The sequence below is a fragment of the Solanum pennellii genome, chromosome 9, assembly GCF_001406875.1.
Source record: "Solanum pennellii chromosome 9, SPENNV200".
Taxonomy (NCBI): Eukaryota; Viridiplantae; Streptophyta; class Magnoliopsida; order Solanales; family Solanaceae; genus Solanum; species Solanum pennellii.
The window spans coordinates 75237239-75261898 of record NC_028645.1 but is presented as its reverse complement, the minus strand read 5'-3'; the positions used below and the strand labels follow the sequence as shown (position 1 = coordinate 75261898).

The 24660-nt window shown below is 31.6% G+C and overlaps 1 protein-coding gene across 1 annotated transcript; it reads left to right on the top strand.

Annotated features, from left to right (window-relative positions):
• The first annotated feature begins 8059 nt into the window (after window positions 1–8059).
• Window positions 8060–20553, top strand: LOC107029405. The gene is made up of 15 exons (XM_015230808.2): window positions 8060–8234; window positions 8337–8414; window positions 12354–12437; window positions 12545–12715; window positions 12862–12930; window positions 13026–13152; window positions 13856–13928; window positions 14056–14172; window positions 15034–15153; window positions 15281–15299; window positions 17957–18038; window positions 18186–18493; window positions 19258–19373; window positions 19455–19548; window positions 20145–20553. The coding sequence occupies exons 1-15, from the start codon at window positions 8142–8144 to the stop codon at window positions 20211–20213; spliced, it is 1620 nt and encodes a 539-aa protein (XP_015086294.1). The 5' UTR covers window positions 8060–8141; the 3' UTR covers window positions 20214–20553.
• The last annotated feature ends 4107 nt before the right edge of the window (window positions 20554–24660 follow it).

Here is a 24660-nt window from a genome sequence, read left to right as displayed (position 1 = left end):
TAACAGTAGCTCTAAATACGATAACAAACATTTACACAATCCCTTGATTTAAGGTAATCATTTAAAATCAAATATTTTTCTCAAAAATAAATTAAATAAGTCGTATGAAACACTCAGACGTTAATTATCCTATTTGTATATATATAAATTGATTATATTGTATATATTTGAGAAATTGTATATAGTTTTTATACAATATTCATGTGTAATTTACTATATGTTATTAATTGTATATGTGATTATCATAATATGAAAATTGTAAATATGATAAGCGTGTTTGTTTTTTTAAAAAAGAATGTGTTGTATTTGTTTTTAATTATTTTTGTATTGTACAATATTTTATTATGTTTATATTTTTTTTTGTATATATTTAGGAATTTGTATAATGTACAGTAATTTGGTATATGGATTATATTTGTATATATGCATATGTAATTTCTTGTTTTTTTTTTTTAAATAATGATTAAAATGATTGTATAATATTTATTTGTCAATTGTATAAATGGTATGCTTGAAATTTGTTTATATATTTGAGTGTGTAATGTTTATATATACAATATTTTATTATGATCATATTTTTTTGTATATATCAATTAATTCGTATAATATACTAGAATTCTGTATATGTATTATAGGATGATTTTAACAAATTTCTTTTATACAAAACTAAATATTTGTATACAAATATCTACTGTCTCATAAGACTTTGTATATGTTATCTTAATATACATACAACTCACGATATATTTAACTTTAGTAATTGGTATAAAACTAATAGAATATACAATTAACAATTGTCTTAGTACTTTGTATATATTACCTTCATATACAACCACTATATACATAATTTTAGTAATTTGTATATAAATTACTTGATGTTCTTCAGATTTGTCCAGTTCTGTCCAAATCTGATAAGTTAAATTCAATCTCCTCTGAATTTATGTATACGGCTTTTCTCTTACTGCTGTTAGATTTCACGTTGTTGATGACTTTCTGAATTGTCATTGGGTCATTTTTTTGTATTGAATCTCAATTCAACAAATTGTTCAACTTGAACTTATTTATGTTTGCCATAGACCCTATATTGATCCAAAAATCATGAGTTAACTCAATTAAAAACAAAGGTAGATTATTAACAATATTGACATGCAATGACATACCTCTAGCAATCCTCATAGATGGAGATGAATTTCCATTCTCATTTTGAAGAACTTATAATCTGATAAGAACGAAAGATTTTTTTAAAAAAAAAAATATGAAAAAACCTAAAAAACATAATATATATATAATTGTTGATGAAGGAAAACAATAATTAAAAAAAGATTCATGGGTTAATTTTGGCGGTGCGAAAATTGAAAGTAAGACAGGAGGTAGAACGTGAAATTTTTCCAAATTCGAAATTTAGAATAGGAGCGGAGGAGTGATTTCAGGAGAAAGATATGAAATGGGGATAGGAAAGATAAAATTGATTTTGTATAAAATTATATACAATAGCATAAAAGGATCTTTTACGATTGGGTATACAAAGAGGTGATGAATTCCATTAATCATGGCAAAAAATGAAACTATAATTACTGAGAGCAAATAAATTAAACTACACCCTTATTAACTAATTACTTAGGAATGTTTGTGATCCCACGTAATTTTCCCTATTATGATTAAAGGTGTAAAAATGAACCCAATTATAGTTAACTCATCTAGAATTTCATGGGTTGGGCTCAAAATAATTTGAATTTGGCTCAATCCCAACCGATTCAAACATCTAACAATTTTAAAAGAGTCTTTATTTGAACCCAATTTAATCTTTAATTTAAACCGTTTTAAGACTCTTTATTTACGTAGTTGTAATGTAGATTCTCGTGTTTAAGGGATGAGTTGCTATATATTTATATCTTTCAGGATTTACTTATCAATTTATTTTTTGTTATTTTTATTTTTTTTAGTTGAAATTCAAACTGTGATTATAAAAGTAAATAACAATATGTTAAAATTATTGAAATAAGGTAGGTCAAATTGGGCGGGTCATGACCCAATCCAATTTCTAGCCCATTTGAACGCAAAGTAAATTTGGACGACTGATAACCCAAACCAATTTTTATTGTATAAATTTAAGGAATCCCATAGTGTAATACAATAATTACATTCTGTCCCGACAAATTTAGTATTTACTAATAATCCCTTAAAATTGTTGTGGCGTGATACATTAGTATGTCGTGATACATGGTAAATGATACACAGTAACTTAAAACTGTTAAGATTAAAAGGGGGAAAAACGGAACATTTAAATTTGTTATCTAAATCAGCTTAAATTACGGTAACAGTTCATTAATAAGCATTAATTCAGCACGTAATTGGATAACAATTTCAAATTTTGAAAATTCAAGATTATATCATCTAGTTTGAAGACATTTTTATGAACATCCAGTTATTAAACTTATTGACCGATACATGATAAGAATTTTCAAAAACTCGTGATACATAGAAAATTATATGATACACATCAAATTCATGTATCAATGCATTGTCTAAACACTATAACACATTGAGTCGATATGTATCAGCAAGCACACTTGATGGCGCAGTTATTAAACTTATTGACTGATACATGATAACAATTTTCAAAAACTCTTGATACATAGGAAATCATATGATACACATCTAATTCATGTATCAATGCATCGACTAACACACTATAACACACTGAGTACTTATGTATTAAACTTATTGTCTGATACATGATAACAATTTTCAAAAATTCATGATACATATGGGATTCCTTTACTAAAATTTTTACTAATTTCAACAACAATGGTTGCTGCTTCTTTTCTCTTTTTTTGGTGTATTTTGTCAACCTTTGATTTAGATGATTCGCCAAAATCTTTGTTTGAATCCTTCCGAACATTCATAGGATCATGCAAAGACTTTTTTCTATTTTCTTTCCAATTTTCATCGTCCGAATCATAAATCCTTCTATTAGTAAAAGGATCCATTAATATGATGTAATAGAACAATGAACAAAAACAAAAAAAGAAAAAGAAAAGAAAAGAAGAACGGATGATGGAGTAAGAAGAAAAAAAAGACCTAGAGACGGCTGATGTAATATAGCAATGAACAAGAAGAAAATAAGAACAGATGATGGATTAAGAAGAAGAAGAAGAACTATAGACGGAGGATGGAGTAACAAGAAGAAGAAGAACCAGAGAACAATGGTCCAATTTTCAGAAATTTCAAATTTTTTGAATTTTGAAATTCAAAATTTCATATTAAATGTTGTGAAACGTTTTAAATTAAAATTAATAATTCAAAATTCAAAAAGTGATTCAGAAGATTGAGTGTTTTAGTGGAGAAAAAATAGGCATGATATTGGGGAAGTGTGTGTTATAGGAGAGAAGGTTATGTATCTCTAAACTTCTACTAAAATTAAAAAAAAAGATTATGTAATATTTAAAAAAAGAAGGAAAAATTAGAGAATACTAAACTTTTAGTTGTGTATTTGAGTTATTTTTCCATTTTTATTTCAATCTATTTTAGTATCTCATATTTCAACCCAACCCACCCATTCGCTACCATTAATAATGATAGATCCAAAAAACTGAATATAACTAACTATACATGAAATATTCACTGAGTATACATGCAGTGTACACCGACTATTCAATCTGGGTCAATTCAAAATCACCTCTAGACAATCTCAAAATTTAGATATGAAATCCTCGAAGGAAAAGTGTCAAAATTGCCCTTAAACTATGTGAAAAGAACAGAAATGTCTTTACCATCAATATTTTGGCTAAAAAATGCCCTTGCAATCAATACTTTGGTCCAAATGCCCCTATAGTTACAAAATGGCTCAAAAATGCCTTTTTTTCCCCGAATAAATGTATTATTTTTTTCTTTTTAAACACATCTTCTTCCTAATTAAAATATTATTAAGAAACAACTATTTCTTGTTTTCTTCCTTCTAAAATCACTTTAACAAATATAAATGTAGGTAATATTTTTTTTCTTCTTAATCTCATTTTATCAATTAAAATAGAATAATTTCATGTATCCTTTCGAAAGATAATATATGTCATATATAAGATCATAGTATATCTATTATTAATTTATATTTATATAACAATAAAAACATTGATGATAAAATAAAAAAATATTTCCATTTTTTTTGAATTAAAGTAAGATAAATATTTGTTAATTTTTTTTTAAAAAAACATTAGATAAAAAAATGTGTCAAAAAAAAATTTATTTGAAAAATGGGCTTTTTTGACCTATTAAATAACAAAAAGGACATTTTTGAACTAAAATATTAATGGCATAAACATTTTTGGATCACACTACAAATAGGGGACATTTTTTTTTCCGCATAGTTTAAGGACATTTTTGAACTAAAGTATTGACAATAAAAGCATTTTAAGCTAAGCCGTAATCCAGAAGATATTTTTATTCTTTTCACATAGTTTAAGGACATTTTTAACCCCTTTACTTTTTTTTTATATATAAAAATAGCACCCTATACATATTTAAGGTTATATATATCGAGTTATAAACATACTTTTTAAAAATAAATTACTTATAGCAGATTATTATCGAGTTATAGCATATCAATTAAAAATAAATAAACTATAAGTAATTATTTAAATACTAATTAATATGTTTAAATATTTTTTTACAATTAACTTTTTATTTTTATTTTTTAAATAAAATAAAAAGAAAAAAAACGTTTATGTATAAATTGGTAAGTAGCACTAATTGTGGGATTTGAATTAATTTTAATTAATAATGGATAATTAACAAATTAGCACATATTAAGGTATTCAAAAAGTATTTAAATTATTCAGTTTCCTTAAAATGCTTAAATTAGTTTAAATCAAATTAAAACATGGTTCTTTTTCCTTTTTTTTTCTTTATCACCTTTTAAAGCTTTTAATATAATAGTAAATTATTATTAATTAAATTTATTAATTAAATTTCACATTATATAGTTATCTTTTAAAAAAGAAAATCTAAATAATAGAGATTTGATTTTAATTAATTTCCTATTATACGGTTGCCCAATAACTATCCACCCCCATCTCAATCAATACATACATAGACATCTTCCCCCAATACACTACATCTATCCCCAAATCGCGAAGATATTTTGATCTCCCCCAAATCCCGTCTCACTCATCATCTCTTCCCAACACGCAAAGATCTTTTGTTCTTATCCAAATCCCGCCCCACTCATCTTCCCATTATCCCTCTCAGATCAGTTCATCCCAAAAACCAAACATCCCTCTCAGATCAGTTCCCCATTAAGTTCATATAGAATGTCTAGGAAATGTAGTGAAACCCCAAATAAAAGTAAAAGATTGGTCGATGAGTCTGATGACTTTCATATTCCTTCATTCGATATATTGTCACAAACTCAAACGCAAAAATCAAAGGGAAAAGAGAAGTGTAGTTCAGTTAATTCGAAAATGAAAAAAAAATAAAATCAAAGAGGCAAAGGAAAGAGGCAAGAAGAGGAAAGGAAAAGAAATTAAAACATCGTCAGAATCCGATTCTGACTTTGCTGAGGATTAAAAAATATATAATAAAAAAAAATAGAAGGCATTGAAATTGATCGATCAACAAGAAAGTTTTCAAAAAAAAGCATCAGAGATACAAGCTACAAATAAACCCAAAAAAGTTGATAAAGTCAGTAAAAAGATTATTTCAAATTTGGATTACAATGTGTTGTGTTAGTGTATTTAATTTTTTATTTTATTTGTTAATAGTATACTACATGAAATTTGTATGATTTATGTATAAGTTGAGTTTTTAGTATTATACATTATAATTATATATGAATATTGAATGATTTAGTGTTGTATGTTTTGTATATGATATAATTTGAATATATCAGTATATCATTTGATACATAATAAATGTATTAATTTTGTATGATTTTGTGTATGAAATAATTGGTCATTATCGATACAGGATGTATGCAATACGTATTACCTTTGTATCATATATGTATGAAATGATATTCTTGTCCAGTAAAATATATGTGTATAATGATGTATTAATGTTGTGTATCCTATAATTTTGATTTTTATAATAAGTATTGCAAAGGTATATTTTATTTTTTGATTTGATGTATGAATTGACGTATTCATACTAAATGAGATTAGTTTGTAGTTTAAAAGTTACAGATTAGTTTTTTTTTAAAATCGAATATGTATTAATATTGTATGAATTTTGTATATAATTTGTATGATTTGTGTATGAATTAATTGAATGTCAGTTTAATATAGCATTGTATATATGATTTGTTCTATGAAATTTTATAGTATATAAAAAGTAATAATTTAGTTTTCAAATTTTATAGGAGAAGAAGGTTCAAACACATTTATCTTCCTGTATCAACATGATTGTGTTCACTGATTTATTGACCTTCCTCGGTCAAGATAAGTTTCAGCAATTTTTACAAGAAACCCCATTTGGTTTTTTTTTTTATGATTTACATAACATAAAAATCCAATGTCAATTGTTGCGTCATACTTTCCTTCTTAAATCTGAACATGGTAGGGATGACATGTTCATTATCAATGTAAATGGTACAGAGTTATATTTTGACTTAAAAGAGTTGGTTGTTGTAACCGGTCTAAAATCTGGACCAATTTCTGATTTTGTTTTTGATCCATCTGTTCCAAATAGATTAAAATTTCAGAGACTTTGACAAAGTGCCTAAGTCAAATTTTTACCACAAGTTTAAATTGGAAAACTTTTGTGAAGAAGATGACCGTTTATAATCAGTTCATATAATTCATACACTTTTCATACACATTTAATATATCATTCACTGTACTACAAACTACTCCAATTAAACAAACACAATACAATTTCAATACAAAATCAATTCAAAAACATATATTCTAATTTCAATAGAAACTAGAATATTCTTTTAAAAAAAAAAAGGACTTTCATAAACAATTGATACACGTTTCGTATACTTTTCATACACTAATAATACAAACTTCAGACTTCAAATACGCTATACGTAACATAACTGTTTCATTCAAAAAAAATATATAAACTGTATTTCAGATAATACAGTTATCCAAAAAAATCAAACACTGTTCTACATGTAAAAAATATCAAATTAATTAAAATCAACAATTCATAATTAAAAGAAACAAATCATAATTAAAAATCAATCTGATGAATTTCACTTTTCACCATATTTAATTAATATTGACATAATGTTCACTATCAAATCAAATCAAATTGTTTCAAACGCCAAAATTTATCAGGTTACTAAAAAAACGAACTGAAATATGCAAATAAGAAAATAATCGTGAAATTTTGGGAAAAAATGACTTCTACGTTGATGCAAATCTGAAAATAATTGTGAAAATTTGAAAAAAAAGATGAATTGTAACGATGATGCAAATAGGTTTCAAAATGCCAATCTGAAAATAATCTTCAAATCTGAAAATAATCATTAAAATCTGGTAAAACTTTTTAAGGAATTAAATCAAAAAGATAATATCATTTAAACTAATTAGAGATATTTAAGGCAGTGATAAAATTTTTGATATCCCTAAAAACATGTTAAATATTAAATTCTAATTAAAATCCCTTCAAACGTGCTAGTATACAGTTTCAAAATGTGCTAACTACATTTAATGTAATTAATAAAGTATTTTATTTTCCATGATTAGTTTGTCCGTGTGTTAATTAGGTATATTAATTATCCATTATTAGTTTATCCCTTTTTTTTTATTAATTGTTGATAACAACTCTTTTTAATAAATTATAATTAACATTATATTTATTAATAAAATACTATAGATTGAGATATTAAATGCTATACACTGAAACTCAAATTCTAATGCTATAACTTGACAATATTACTATATAAAATGCTATATACCTAATTTACATTTTTTTTTTGTTTTTAAATCAAATGTATAACCCAAAAAAACAAAACAAAACTAAAGCTAATCTTACTAGATGGGCCGAGCGTTCCGGGCCGTACTTTCTCAAAAATCAACGCTGTTGGGCTTCGTAAATTCTTTCCAATGCCGTTGTACCGCCTGTTCCAGTCCACTCCACGTAAGTATCTTCTGTTGCAAGAGCAGAGCAGAGCAGAGCAGAGCATCAGTGCAGTAACAATGGTGGAAGAAAATTTGCGAATTCACACGTTTACTGAGATTCCGTCGCCGGAGATATTCTCTTCTCAAATTGAACCCAAAAACGTTCCAGCGGTGACTTTACTATCTTAGAATATATGCATATCACACTATATGAACACATAAATTTGTTTATGCTGGTCTGCTCAACATTTTATCTGTTTCTCTTTGGTTTAGGTATTCAAGAGATGTATAAAGGATTGGAAGGCTTTCTCAAAATGGAACCCGTCGGACGGTGGTCTAATCTACTTGCAGGTATTTTTTTTTCTCATTTCGTTGCTTTGCAAATTATGCTATTAACTGACGCCTAATTCTGTTTAAATTATTAAGCTAACCAAAAAAATAAGTATAGGAATAGAAACGAAAACGAAAATGAGGAGGACTGATGGAATTTACAGGCAATTTCTTACTGCTGGCGTTGAGGTCTAGAATTTGCATGTAATTGCAAATTATTGAAACTGAAATTGTTTGCCACCACTTAAGTTTTCAATTCCTAATTGAGAAAACATCAACTTCCTTTGTTGTTTGATCTATTGTTTATGCAAAGTGAAATTAGTTAGAAGCTTTTAGCATCTGGCCTTGTTGTACAAAACTAATATAATAATTGAAAAACTAGAAAAATTGAACACAAAAGTAGAAGTATCTGCCTTGTTCCTAATGTCCATATACAATGTAACCTTCTCAAATAACTTTTACTTCTCTCAAGCTATCTCTTTCTCTTACAATTACAAAGTTGAAGTACGGGGAACAATAACATGTTGTTGCCTCCAAACGCACACACAAGTATACATAGTCATACAAGTAATATAGTGACTTTTTTCAGGAACCGGATGTTGAACCCACGGGTACAAGATTTCTTAGCAAATAACTAACTCAAGTTAAACTATTAAGATGAACAAGTGAGATCGTAACCAAAAGACAGTTGATGTGCTGTAACTTCTAACGTGAAGTAAATTGAGAGAGGACGTAAGTACTTGGGTTGTCAACAATGAGAGGGGAATTTCCGGGTCAACGTGTACTTAACAATCATGTATAACACTAAGTTTCTTTGTTGGTTAAGTTACCTATCCTAGTTGTTGATTCATGGGGTTGGTAATATTGTTATGGTCTCCTGAGTCTCTAACCTTCTACCACAATTGGATGCCTAACTACATCATTGAGTGTGAAAGGCCAACCAATTCTGGTGCATGAAGTTATCTTCCCGTATTTGAACCAAATGGGGCAATCTAGGTATATTCGTATACTTGGCGTGTATCTATCCCTAATTTTAGTTAGAAAGTAGAACTCATTCCTTATGTCCTTTCTAACTAAGGTTCCGTCACAAAAGGTTTATAGATTCACTCTAATGATAGCTAAGCATTAAAGTAGTAAGAGCACGAACATAAGAACAACCAATAATGACAAACCACAATAACAAACTCAAAACAATGTTATACAATCATGTTTTATAGCCTCAACCCTAGAAACGAGGGTTCTAGCCGCTAATGATTCGAATAACAATTGTATAGATTGAAGAGAACTAAAAGAATGTAAAAAGGCAAGAAAGAACCCTAAATAACTTCCCCAACTCGTCCAAGAGGTTTCCACTAAGTATCGAATGATTAAAATATCACACAAGTGTTCTATTTGCAGTAGAATAGGAGTTATTTCCGATGGGTGCCAAGTCTGTGGCATGTTCTTATCGTGAACCTTGCCTTCAGAAAATCTTCTAGTTTCTGTTCCAAGTCCGTGACACGGACTTGGTCCACTGAAGTTCAGTTTCTTGCTTCAACATCTATTTTCTTGATTTTTCATCACTTCCCATTCATCCATTACCTCTAGCTTCAACTCCAATGCATTCCATCTTCAAGATTAACCCTTTGTCTCCAATTTTAGCTCATTCAAACATAAATTCATCCCACACAATAGATAATCACATATACTAGTTCGTGGACTAAATCACTAATAAATCATGAGAATATAATAGAATTTATTGTAGAACTAAGCTATAATATGGGTATAAAATGACATTTGGATGTATAAATATTATAGTTGCAAATCATTGAAACTGAAATTGTTTGCCACCGATGAAGTTTTCAAGACTTAATATGAATTGTGAAAACATCAACTTCTTTTGTTGTTTGATCTATTGTTTATGCAAGTGAAATCAGTTATTAGCTTTAAGCATCTGGCCTTATTGGAGAAAACCAATAATTAATAATTGAAAAACTAGAAAAACTAAAACACAACAGGAGAAGTAACTGCCTTGTTCCTTATGTCCATATAAAGTTTAATCTTCTGAAATAACTTTGAACTTCTCTCAAGCTATCTCTTTCTCTTACAATTACAAATGCACTAAAGTTGAAGTAGGGGGATCCTGTCTGTAACTTAGTTGAATAATATGCTGATTCCTCTCTCATTTCCCTCATAAAGCATAGGTGGAAATGTAGAGGAGCTCGAGAGCATTAGTGTCCAGAAACAAGTGGTCGGATTAAAAGCTTATTATTTTTTTAATTGATAATTTTAAGTTATATACTCAAAAGACTTACACAAGATTCGGATTGCAGAAATATAGCATATCGTCTCCTCTCCTCCTCATCTCTGTCTAAAGATCTTTATAATGAAAGTATATCCGATGTCTATAACATAAACTTACACCAAAAGAAAGACTCACATACATGTAAATGAGGAAATCTTGGAATATATCAAATCTGAATTAAGTAAGTTACTTTTCTTCATAAAGACTTAACTTACTTGCGATGATGCCAGGACTATTGAGGGATCTATGAAGCCCATCAAATCTTTATACAGGTTGAGATTTGCCTCGTGCTGCTAAACTAGCTAAAGGAATAAAAAGCTGATTTTATCTGTTCAAAGACTTAATTTACTTGAGATGATGCCAGGACTATTGAGGGATTCTATGAAACCCATCAAATCTTTATAGTTTGACTTGCCTATAAAAAGCTGATTTTATCTGTTCATACAAATTTTCCCGTCATTGAACACACTTCTCCTGTGCTCTCAGTTCGGTCCCTGTCGTTTAAAAGATAGCATGCCGGATAGCCCTCCTTGATCTGTTTCTGTTTGGTTTAATCACTTGACACTTGTAACACTCCCTAAGTTGGGAGCTGATTCCCCACCAACTGATAAACATTTCTCACGGTATACTTGCAAAGATGCAGTGCTGTGGGAGGTGGAAGCCTCTTTCACTTGCCTCTTTACACATGAACGTGCTGACTTATATTTACTTCCTCCCAGTCAGGTTCTTGCAGATAGGAACGTATCCACTGTTAGTTAAGCAAGAATTGTTGGAGCAAATTTAAAAAAGAACAATATTCAATTAGAGTAGTGATTAGAAGAAGCAAAGAGATAGACTTTCAAAGGCATTTTCGAACAGTTAATGCTGAAAGAGTGAAAGATAAATAATTCATTTCCATCGCGGAGGAGCTTCTCAGTGCTATTTGTTATCAGCCTTCTGGTATGGGTTTTGCTTCTTTGTCTAACATATTCTTATCTAGGGAGCCGTCTGTGCTTCTTTTCTCTATCGGCGTTTAGGATGACAAGGATGATAATCATGATATAAAGTCATCTAGCCTGGTCTCACGTAGCGAATCTAAAGTCTTCCTTTTATTTATTTTTTGTGAGAAGAAAGTCCTTTTTTCTTGATACTGTGGTATTTGGGCCAGCCTGTGGGCACCTCAACTATTCCATGGGTAATCTGCTACCTCCCATCAACCCAGTCTTTATTTGTCTCCGCTAGGAATTGAACTTGAGATGTCATGTTTCTCAGCCACTTCATTGACCAATAGATGACACTCTCGGGTGCATAAAGTCTTTCGTTCTCTTCTGCAATATTCTGTTTGGATATGCTAGATGCCTCATATGTACAATAAGTTGGAAGAAGGAATGTTCTTAATCTGGTTGCTGATGAATGTAACATTTTGCCAATTTCAAAAAAAGAAAAAAGAGCGAGTGTTCTTAGTCACTTTCTGTTTTCCTGAAAGGTAATTACCTGAACTTATACATTATCAAAACAAAAAAAAATCTTTCTGCCTTTGAGATTCATGAAGCAGATGCTAGTGACGCTTACAATTATCTGATAGTAAAACACAATCATGTGAATGAAAAGTAGCATTTGTGAAATTCATTTACTCCACATATTTCTAAGATGAGTGACTGATGTGTTCTCTATGGAACTTCCATTTACTTATGTAGGAACGTGTAGGCTCAGTAGCTGTGGAAGCTATGCTGTCCAGATCTGCACCAGTCTTTTATGGTGATATTAGAAGCCATGAGAGGGTAACTTTTTTGTTTTGAGACATTTCAAGAACATGAAATGCATACTTTCATACTCTTGAATTATTTTGTACAGCTGACCCTTTAACATATATCTCCCTCCACTTCAGGTTCCATTGAGCTTTTCTACCTTTATCAGATATTGCTTGGGCCTATTGAAGAACAGGGATGGAAGGCGAGATGACTTTTTGGAATCTCAGAAGCATAGTCTTGCAGTATCTGACACTGAGCAAACTGATTTACATTTTGGAGAAGCTCCTCAGCAATTTTATTTAGCACAGGTGATAATTTTGTTGACGATTGGAAATTGGGACCAGCCGATGGCTTGTGTTCTTTTAATATCTTTCCCTGATGATGACTGTGTAGTCTCATTTCTTTCTTTCTAGAGAAATGCTACTAATCATGGATAAAATCTTTTTGTGTTCAGGTGCCAATTCTGAATTTTGAGAAAAAGGAACACATGCAACTGGAGTGCCTTCAAGAAGATATTCAAACGGTATGAGAATGAATGTGTTCCCTCTGCCTGATCAACCCTTTGCTTTCTGGGTGTAGTATTTCTATTTAACTGACATTTAAAGCTATACCTTGCAGCCTGTACCTTTGGAGACCAAAAGCCTGTCTTCTGTTAATTTGTGGATGAACAGCATGAAGGCTAGATCCAGCACACACTACGATCCACACCACAACCTCTTATGTATAGTCTCTGGATGCAAGGAAGGTTAGATATTTCTGTATTTTACAGGAAAAAGGTTCATTATCATGCTATGGTATTCTTTCTTGTGGGAGTTTGTGGGACCAATTCCATCACTGTTCATTTAGAGTGACCGCACAACACCAGATAGATAGAAAGTTGTACATCGTTTTGAGTATTCTGTTTCCTTTTTCTGTCTGTCTGTCTGTCTCTCTCTCTCTCCCGAGTCTTGATGCTTGGGAAGGAAAGATTAGCTATGGCAGTTTACTTCTTGGTGGAATATTCTGCGCTAGCTTTGATTTCTGGTAGTCACAGATTGTAGTTTTAAAGATAAAATGAAGATGAGGAAGATAATGGGTCCTTATATTTGTTATTTATACTAATGGATTACCTCTGGCTACTTGGTCTTGCCTGCTAGTTACAAGTACAGAAGTACTAGTAGGAGCTACCACAGTTGTCAGTTTTAATGTATCTGGTTTTGTTTTGATGTCTATCAGTTTATCCAAAATAAAGGATGCCTCAGCCTGTTTGTTCTGACCTACTTGGTACAATTACTAGCAGGAGCTACCCCAATTATCAGTTTCTATTATATCTGGTTATGATCCATTAGCAATGAACTGTTTTTTTTTCCCGCTTGTCTGTTTTTTATATCAACTACACCGTAATATTCACCTTCCAGGGAATTTGTTGGATTACTTAAGCTTACTCAAAAGTTTTATTTGGTTGGCAGTTACTTTATGGCCACCTTCTGCAACTCCTTACTTATATCCACTACCTCTGTATGGGGAGGCTTCAAACCACAGGTATTTCATTTCCTGTATGTAATCTTACGTACTTTTTGTGCTCTTTTCATTTTTGGATTAGCCATAAGCTCATAACACAGATGAAATACATGCCAATTTACTACTTCAATTCTTTTTTTCCTTGCAGCTCTGTTACTTTAGAAGAGCCAGATCTTTCACTCTGTCCAAGAGCGACATGCCTAAGCGACTTTTCGCAAAAGGTTGTTCTTCATGCTGGTGATGCTCTGTTCATTCCTGAAGGATGGTAAGATATTACCCTGCCTTGTTTGTTGCTTAAATAATAAATATGCATGATATGTTTTTTTTGGGGGTATTTTCCCCTTCTCTCTGAATGTTGTATGTCTGCATTTCTCTATGGATTATATCGTTAAAAAAGTATTTATGCTCTATGGTCTTAACTGGTCTAGGGAAGGAAATGCTCATGTAGGTAAATCCATGGCATAAGTACTGAGGCCAAAATTGGGACCTTTGAATTTATGGTGCAGAAAACATACAGTTCAGCTAATAACTTATGTAGTGTATGCTCCAATTGTAGATTATTCATTTTGGATAATTTTTCTGTTTCCTCAGCTACATGTGTCATGTAATGCTTCCTTAGATTTTTGTGTCTGTATGTTCTAAGGTCCAATTTGTAGTTTGTACCTACTTATTCTGACAATTAAAAAATGATATATCAACAGTACTATATGGCTGAACTTGAAAGTACTGGAGTAGTAATCCTAATGAGTTCTCTCCTACAGAGGCATAAGTTGCACTGAATGTTCCTCATTGCTTTACAGTGTGTTCTGTAAATTATTCCCATTGTTACATCTGGATTTCTGGTAGACTACTGATATCTTAGAATGAATTTGTTTCTTCGAAAGAGATGTATTATTTCTTTACACAATTGTTGGAGATGGAAGCAATGTATACTGGGAAACTCTCCAATGTAACCATAAGTTTCTTTTTTTTTTTGAGAAGGAACCATATGTCCTTAGATGTTGGTCACTAGATCTATCAACTCATTCTGGATGATGTGTATATGTAGTTGTGGTGCAGCATTTTAGCTTTCTCCTCTTCTTTATCAATTGTTGAACATACCTAGTCATTAGCGTTGATATTCTAGGTTTCATCAAGTGGATAGCGAAGTTTTAACCATCGCTGTCAACTTTTGGTGGCGGTCCATGACAATATCTGGCATGTTGGAGCATATGGATGCATATTATTTGCGTAGAATATTGAAAAGGTAAGTTTTGTCCCCCTCATCTCCTAAATTGATCAGATTTATTTTGGCTCTTTTGTATTATTACAAAGAACAATAGACTAATAATTATGCTCATTGGTGCTGTTTCACCTTACGTCGGAAACTGAAGAATGACTGATAAGGAAATGGTTAGTTTTCCTAATCTCTATTCATCATTTTTGAATTATGTGAATTCAAAAATTTATTATTGTAGTAACACTTATGTTGGTCTTTATCACGTCCCTTCCTGTGTGACACAAGTTATTTTGCTTTAGTCTAAGTACATGAGAATTCTTTGACAATGGATGACGATGAGACTCGAATCTGGGAACTATACTTGCATTTTATAGTATATTAAATTGTGAGTAGTACATCATCATCTAAATGTTTGAACCTTTGACAAGAAGTATTTTTATTATTTATAATAAAGGAAGAGGTCCAAATTTTCCCCTCAACTGTTGACTTTCACTTGACTATGTACTCCTGTAGAAGTTGCCAAACAAAAGATACCCTTGCTGTTATAAACTATGTTGCTCAGACTCTTCAAAAATGTCAACTGGTGCGTTTCGGATTATCCGAAAGGAATGTATTTTTGGAGAATCCGACACGGGTGCGGCATTGAAAGTAAAGAGTCCATGCAACATAGGTTATAAAAATAGGACATTTTGGGATTTCACCTAACTCACCAAACGAAACCTTGTTTGTATTCACCATCCTCCACGTATATAATTAAACATTGCTTTGATTCGATTTCGTTGCTCGGAGATTTATCTCATTTTTGTCAGTTTGTCTCACTGACATTTTGTCTATTATATCATGATGTGTCTCAGCTAGCTTATATGTCAATTTGACCATTTTTAGTAGATAATACAATTTCTTCCACTTCTGAATCCCAAACAATGATTAGGGGTCAAAACATAGATTAAAGGTACTCCTTTAAATTGCTCTTCATTTGTAACTTCATAACCTTGATGGTTCGCTCCGTCTATGTTACCTACAAATAAAAGGTCCGTTCAGGAAGACCATCTAATTTTCCGAAAAAGGGATGACTGAAATTGTCTAATTGTTGGAGTTTGTTTCTTTTAATGCCTTACTTCCCCTTCACATTTTCTCTTACATCCACCTAACGTCCTCTACTCCAGTACACAACACACATCATTATTTGCTTAACTAATTTAGTAAGGTTGGAGCAACCTTTCATAAAAAATAGGCTGCAACCTCCTTACCTTTGCCTTCTTTTCTTGCAGTTGATCTCTCCTTCTCTGCATTTTCTTGTTTCTTTCCGTCAGCCATCTGCTTCTTTTCTTCCTTTTCGTTATCCCTTTGCTTGGTTTTAAATCTGTTCTCATTAGGGCCTCGAAGATGAGGTGCAATTTTCGTTGTCTCCTTCCGTGTGATTTGACTCCAGAAATTCCTCCTATTTTTCACCATCTTTGTCTCAGGCAGATTCACCTTCGACAATCGCTGCAAATGATGGCTAAGGGGCTTTATTGTTGTCTGAGCAGGTCTAGTAGAAAGTAGAGTACTGTATTATTCGTTGTTGGGTGATGCTCAAACATTGTGGTGCATGAGCTGGTTTGTTTTGTCATGGTAAATTTTGTATTGGATCTGGATCTGGAAATGTTTCAAGCGGGTTGAATTAGTAAAAAGTGGCTGGGTGCTGCTGGAGGGAGGGGGTCATTTGAGGATGGTTGGGCTGGGTTTTCTAGGGTGTCAGTGTGTGGGTTTGGGTGTGTGTATCATCCATGTGTTCTGACATGTCAAGATGTTTCTGTACATCATTTCTAGGATGGTGAGTATGTCATTTCAGAATTAGATAAAATTATATGTCTTTATGTTTGATATGCACTCATGTTCAATGATTGTATTGCCATAAAAGAGATGGAGAGTACTTTATATTGTTTGATTCAATCGGTTGAAATTGAGAAGTAATAAACTAAAGCCGTTCATCGACTAATTCCAATGACCTGTTGGTCAAACAAAGGAATAAATAAAACCGTAAATTGGTATTTTGGTGGTTAAGACTTCAAAGAAACATTCAAGCATTAAAGATCCATCTTGATAAACATGAAGTGCATAATGTGATGAGGATAGGATAAGCAAAAGAAAGCTTTGATGAATTGTTATAAGATAGTCGATGGGTGATTTGAGATAACATGGCAGATAATAGTCTTTAGACGTGTATATTGAGTATTGACGTTGCTAAGAAAGTTTAAATATGGGCATAATTCAGTCCAAAAAGCTATATCATGAGGCGACGTCAAGATCATATTAAGAGATCACAATCAATACCCTGAACAATGTGGGACTGTAATACCCTAACACACGCGTGGGGCCAAACATCTGGACCATGAATGACATAACATGGGAGCTCAACATTTGCTAACCAAACATGTCGGATGACTGACTCTGAGACCATGTTATTGATGCTGCCTAACACAACCGCAACAGTTAGTTCATGAGATGAGAACTTCGCAAACCATATAAAGAGATTAAAACCAATATCTTCTAGTAATATGGGAATCTAACAAACACCAAGGCATTTTCAAGTGAGGAAGAACTGTTTGGTAACATCGAATGCAGTTGGTGATGCTAGAGGCTGGTAAAGATTACAATTAAGATGGATTAAAGAAAATAGTTCTTTCAACTTTCAAAACTAATTCGTCTGAATTGTTAAACATTAATGCAAAAGAAGGATTTACCATATTGTTGGATAGTATATACGTGATTATCATCATTTTTCTCAAGTTCAAAAAAAGTATATACATGATTATTTTCATCTCTCCCTCTTTGGTGACCAGGGCAGAATAAGATGCTGCAATTTCCTTCAAGTAGTATGGATAAAACTATGACTTGTACTACTTCCCAGCCTAGTAATGCATATAGAGGTAAATCATTTTCTCTATTTGCCAGTTTCGAGTACTCACTGATATACAGTTTTCAATTTTGGGTCTTCTTTGATACCTGTTTAGGAGAAACTTTTTGACGCATGTATGCCATTCATGTGTTCTGAGTACTGTTCTTCTTTTCACTAGATCATGTACACCAAGGAATCAGCACAAATTGTGGCTACAGAAGTTCAAAAGATGAGCTTAAGTCGAAAGTGATGCTGCAAGATTTGGAGCCATGTGCCTCACAGTCTCTGAGTGAACTTATTTCATTGGTTCATAACCGTCTCAATCCAAGCAAGCTGACAGAATCTACAGATAATTCATCTGCTGGGGAGAATGATGAGACGAACAAAAGAAAAGAGGACTCATGTAGCACCAGCAATGATCCAGTTGCTAATCTTATTTTGACTCTTCATCCACTTAGAATCCACTGTGTCTTTCTTGCAATGGCAGTGAGTTCATTCTTAACCATAGTTTCGATGAATCTTGATTATCTTGGGTCTTGTATTATTAATCTTAGCTTCCTCTCTTTCCTTTCAACCTGATTTTATTTATGTTTCCTCTGCGTCTTTTAATTTCCAAAGGAGATGTATATGCTATAGTCCAACTGAGTAAGACAAAAAGGTTAAGATACTGTTCTGTTCCTTAGGGCTTGAAATTTTGGGGGAGCCTTGTAAAGGTAGAAACATCTTATTGGAAAATGTATGATTATTGGTTATTCTACTTATGCTACCATTTCCTGTTAAAGTGTGATTCAATCTGTTTCATTAGCATGCAATAGTTCCAATGCTATAAGTTAAGTTCTATTGTTGACATTTTTGCAAGCTTAAATGTTGCTGCATCCTGTTTCATAACCTTTTCCATGGGTTTGGTCCAAAAGTTCCCACATTTGTAGGTGGAATCCCCAGTGTATTAAAATCAAAATTGGTGGAATCTTTCTTTAGCTATATTGGACAAATATTTTGTGCCAATACTTGAGTGAGTGAGCCTTATCCCTCAAATGCTTTAGCATCTGGGAGGTTGGACAAATTTTTGGATTATGCGATTTGTTTTATCATGGTTTGTTTTATCTTACTCCTTTTTCCCTTTTTTCTAGTCAGCCTGTTGTTTTATTAAGGGTTTCTCAATGCGTTATTCATCTCAATCCATTCAGCTCTTCCGTGGTAGTTACCTTTTCCCCTTTCATTGCTTTAATGAGGTTACTTCTCATTTCCAGAACCATTTTCCAAGAACGTTAGAGGCCTTAATATTGCATGCACTCACTCCTGTTGGATCGGAAATCCTCACTCGAAAATTTGAAGAGATGGATCAGCTAATTTCAGGAGACGACCAGTACGTTCCATCCACATGCATTTCCGTGGACTAGAAAATTTCTATTGCTTTTAATATCCCAATTAACTTTGATGTATACAGGAACCAATTCTACCAGATCTTTTATGGCGTGTTTGATGACCAGTCTGCGGCTATGGATGTACTTCTGAATGGCAAGGAGTTATTTGCTCGTCAGGTGCGTCTATTGAAGCTTATGGTTATGTGCTACTTATTTGCTATTCAACTCTTACATTTTTCTTTGAGAAGATGTTCAACTTTACATGCCGTCTGTTAATTTTGATTTTTAAGCTGGTATCTGTATTTCCTGGTGAAAGGAAAGCAATTTATATTTCTTCTTTTATATGCTGTATTTTCTCTATAATGATATGAATAAATATCATTGTTGAACTGGTGGTAGAAACATTTGATAGATGATCAGTCTACTTAATCGCTAGCCCAAAGTGCTCAAGGAGGGTTGTACTAGGGTTTTTTGAGTTATTAATAGTCTTTCAACAAATATCATACTCTGTTTTAGATTAGTTAAACTGCAGGGCTTCTAAGTTGTTTTATTCTATTCATGTGTGATATATTATTATGTACTTGTACATACTGCATGAAGCAAAATGTCTTTTTTTTTCCTAGCGTCAACTTCATTTTTTTTTTTTGTGTATTAGTATGTGATGTCGATGCCAAGTGTTAAGGTTGGATTTTCTTCATTTGAGTTATAGTCATTATTCATTGTATCATGAGGAAGACTACAATAACTTATCCGTGCTTATAATGACATTACAGGCATTTGAAAATGTGCTCGGTCAGTACCTGGGAAATAATCCTGATGGGCCAAAGCAACAAACCAAATAGATACCAACTGGCACTTCAAAAAGAATACGGTCTTGAATCAGATGACCGACTTCTCCTCTCCACCCTTCTCCTCATTTGGTATTTATATCGGATGACCGGCTTCTCCCTCTCCCCACCCTTTTTCTCTTCTTTTGGTACTGCACATATGATGCTGTTGTAACCCTATATTACTGACCATTTTATTGCGTGTTTTGTAGATTTTGTGACATAATTTCATATTGAAGTTCAGAATTGTTTCTGTTTATATTGTGTAATTAATACCTATACTATTTTGGATTTGGGAGTTGCGTTTAGAACCACATTTTGTTTAAGGATATTCTCGATATGACAGTTTGTGCTTTTTCTTTCCGCTCTAGTTGATTGTAAGATTATTTTAGTATCTTTGGGGTTATGTTAAATGGCTTGAAGGTTGGCTAATTACCAACTCACTTGCGTCAGTGAGTTAACATGCTTCAAAAATATTGATTTAGGTGTCAACATAAAGAGAGCTCATAAATGATAATGACCTTGAATATTCTTTTTCATTATAGATAAGGGCAACACTTTATTAGGAATCATTCTTGACATTTATGTCCAATTCATGTGAGATTTGAAATAGGAGTCACTATGAATGATTATCTAGTACTTTTTTTGTAAATATTTTGAGAAGCTAGTATCTTTTATCCCATGTTATTTTGTTCTGTGTAAATCTTTAACAGTAAGACAAAAGAAAATCATGAATCCTGCAGATTCCCGCGCTGCGAAAGACCAAGTTGGAATCAGCCATGTATCAAGTAAGTGCCTTGATTTTTTCTTCTTTAGAAACATGTGTCATAGACCTTTACCTTTTGCATGGTGTACTTGAATGTTCTCAAGTAAAGAAGCACTTGCATTGCATGGGGATTCGAAGTTCAATCGAAAAGAAACTTAAAGGCATGGTAATTATTGGATTTGTAAGGAGGAAAGGGATAAAAGGTAAATGTTTAAAGATGGGATAGAATAGAAGCTTTTGTTATCTGGCTGTGACCTAGAACAAAAGATGAAAAAGAGAGTATCTTTTTTTTAGTAGGCAAATGGTATATAATGTACCTTAGAAACTGCAACTTATATTAACTTTCTAAAAGCTTGAATATACCATAATTACTCTGTCATAACTTTTATAAATTCCTTAAGGCCCACTGCAACTAACTTTGGATGCTGAATATACTTTTGTTGAGACTATCTGTTTCGAATATGATTCTTCCTTTCATTTTTTTCTTTTGTGACATTTATGTTTCCTCTTTACTAGTTGTGTCTTATAATCAAAATTCTATGTTTGATCCTTAATAATACCATCAAATTCATGCCATGTTTCCAGGTCTTTGAACAAAGATGATGCAATTAGGGAAAAAATAGCAAATATTCCCAGAGTCTGGAGTCGAATATAGGAAATAGATAAAATTCGATGAGGCAACTTGCTGCAAAAATTAGATTCCTTTGATATTTTGGGATAAAATATTGTCCTAAAAGAAAAAAATTTTGCTTGGACTTGCATTACATTGATAGTCTTCTCCTCTTATGGCATCAACCATCATCAGTTGATTTAAAATTAGAAAACAAATATAATGCTGTCTATAATTTTTTTGTTGTACTAGTAGTGTAAGCTTGAACTACAATCTATATTTCATTTGGTCTTGATATTAACAACAATAACAACATACACACGAGAGGATTGAGATCTATGTAGACTTTACCATTACTTAGTGGAGGTATTTTAAAAACCATTGGTTCAAGTACAATAAAATATAGTAATTTCTACGAAAATAGTAACATCAGCAAAATAGTGCAATAATTGAAACATCATATATAAAACTAATACTACATATTACGTAGTTAGAGAAAACTCCATTGTGTATTAACCTTCTGTCCTAATCCACTACTTCTACGCCTTCTTGTTTTAGGATTATATGCTCAATAAAGTGAAGTTGCGTTATATCCTGTTTAATAACCTCAATTCCATTACGATTGACAAATGAAAAAGGGAAAAGAGGCCAAATTTTTTTTGGATCTTTTGCTCGCATGATTTCCAAGTTATTTGTTTAGTGGTCATAGAAAATGTAATAATTTTATTGTCAGAATTGAGGAGGTAAAAATAGAAAGGGGTATATAGTGTGCTGCACAAAAATAAAGAAATTCCTAATGGAATAATGTGCCCACAAAGAGTTTTGTGAAGATATCATCTTTTATGAAAACCGTTGACATTGTTTGTTCTCTTTTCTTAAATTTAATATTTCAACAAATATAATTCCATCTCTATCTTTGATTTTTTAACCTTCTTTTCTTTATCTTTTGTTCTTTGTTTCTACCACTAATTTAAGGACCACCACTGTTATACACTAAGTTACCTTTTATACTCACGCTTATTTTTATATATTTACACACTTTAGAAAAGGCCTATATCTTGCTTCGATTTCATCACTAATTTTTTTTTACCCTTTTGTGTATATAGTTGTAGTTGTAGTTGTAAAATTGGTTAGTACTCATACCTCATATAAAAGATAGATGCATGGGAGTTGTACTTAAAATAAAAAGATTGATGCATGGGAAATAGGAAAATTTTACAATAATTCCCTCTTAACTCAAAAGAGAGAGGTCCACAATTCCATCTCAACAATTCCCACAACTTGTGTATACTTTTACTATTTTCGGCTCTCCTCTCTCTAAGACTATAGTGAGATTGAGTCATTTGGTTGGAAACAAGTCATTTCGAAATAAGTTATTTCACCATTTATATATGAAATAAATTAATAGATGGATAAATAGTCTAAGGACCGACCAACCAAACATGAGATAAAATAATCTAACATTTATTATGAAATTGTTATACCTTGTACCTCACACCAAATGACTCCTACAACCCTATTAAAGAAAGCATTAAGGATTTAACTCAAAAGAAGATACAATTGATCATGACATGGAATACATTGTTTTAAGATTGAGTTGAATCGAAAAAACAACAGAATTCATAAAGATTATTCATAAAGTTCTATGTATAATTAATTTACGTTCGTATAGTTTAATTTTTATGTTATTATATCAAAGTCATTAAATCATCTTTATTATCAAAAAAAATAAAATATGACTCAATTTTACCCAAGTATCTCTAAAGTCACTAAACGATATGTTTTTTAGTAGAAAAGGTCACTACTTAGGAGGGAATAGCATAGACATTTTCTATGATTTATAGATATAAAATAACAGTTTAGTAACTTTTGTGATACTCAAATAAAGTTAAATAACTTTTCCTTTATAACAAAATAGTTTAATAATTTCGCGGTGCGATAAATTAACTATTTAAAAGACCTATGTACGACCTCGTATGGAGATAAAATTCATGATTTCAACTAGCAAATAGAACTGATCATGTACCAAATTATCTTATATATATGGTTTGACAAAATAAATAACACACTTAATTTATTTATTTTTTGTCCTTTCTAAAATTGGAAGTCGAACTTTTTATAATTTGAATGTGGTAAATCTTACAGAAAAAGTGCAAAGTTGACGGTAAACCCAAAAAAATATAAGCAGCATGCGGAGTACAAATGCTTTTCCTCTCTTACCAAAAGGCTAAAAATTATAAATTTCGTAATGCTAAGAGTTATAATTAATTACATTTTATCTCTATTTTTTTTTAAATTATAAAAAGTTTTTAAAATTATAGGATTTCGGAGACGTCAGGTAACCTGCGGATACATAGCTCAGGGATTACAAATGATACATTACTTAATGAGAGAATGTGTCCGAGACAGGATATAGACATGTATCCGAGAGAAGAGGGATACAGATGTATCCGAGAGGAAATTGATGTATTCAAAGGGGATATGAATGTATATGAGAAGAAGTTTCTGTAATTTTGTTTTTTAAAATGATAGAAAATTTTAGAAAGTATGATATTGTAAGTTTTGTACTTATGTGATGTTTCCTATTTTTTGTTTATTAGATTTTAAATAAATATTTATATATTAATAATTTTTATTTATTACAAAGTACAAAGAGAGCTTATAGATATCAAAGGTTGATTTCACAACTTATGTAATTAAATGTTTCTTTTCTCGAGATTTAGTGATTATGAAGTACCCTTCCAGTCAAGTTAGAGAAACAAACTTAGGTCACATTTGGACATGATATTAAAGTTGAAATTTTAATATATGTAATTTGATTTTTTAAATTATATCTTATTTTTATATAAATATGAAAACCTCCTAATTTGTGAAAACTAAGAAATTTTCTTCAATACTTAAAATTGCTAAATAAGTGTAACGACCTGTTTAGTCGTTTTGAGCAGCAGATTTTATTTCTGGAAAAACTGTCTGAGTCGACGGAACCCACGACGGACCGTCATGGGCACGACGGGCCGTCGAGGGGGTCTCGTTCCAAAACACTTAGAATTCTGAAATTTGGGTACTGAAATCGACTCTCTGAACTT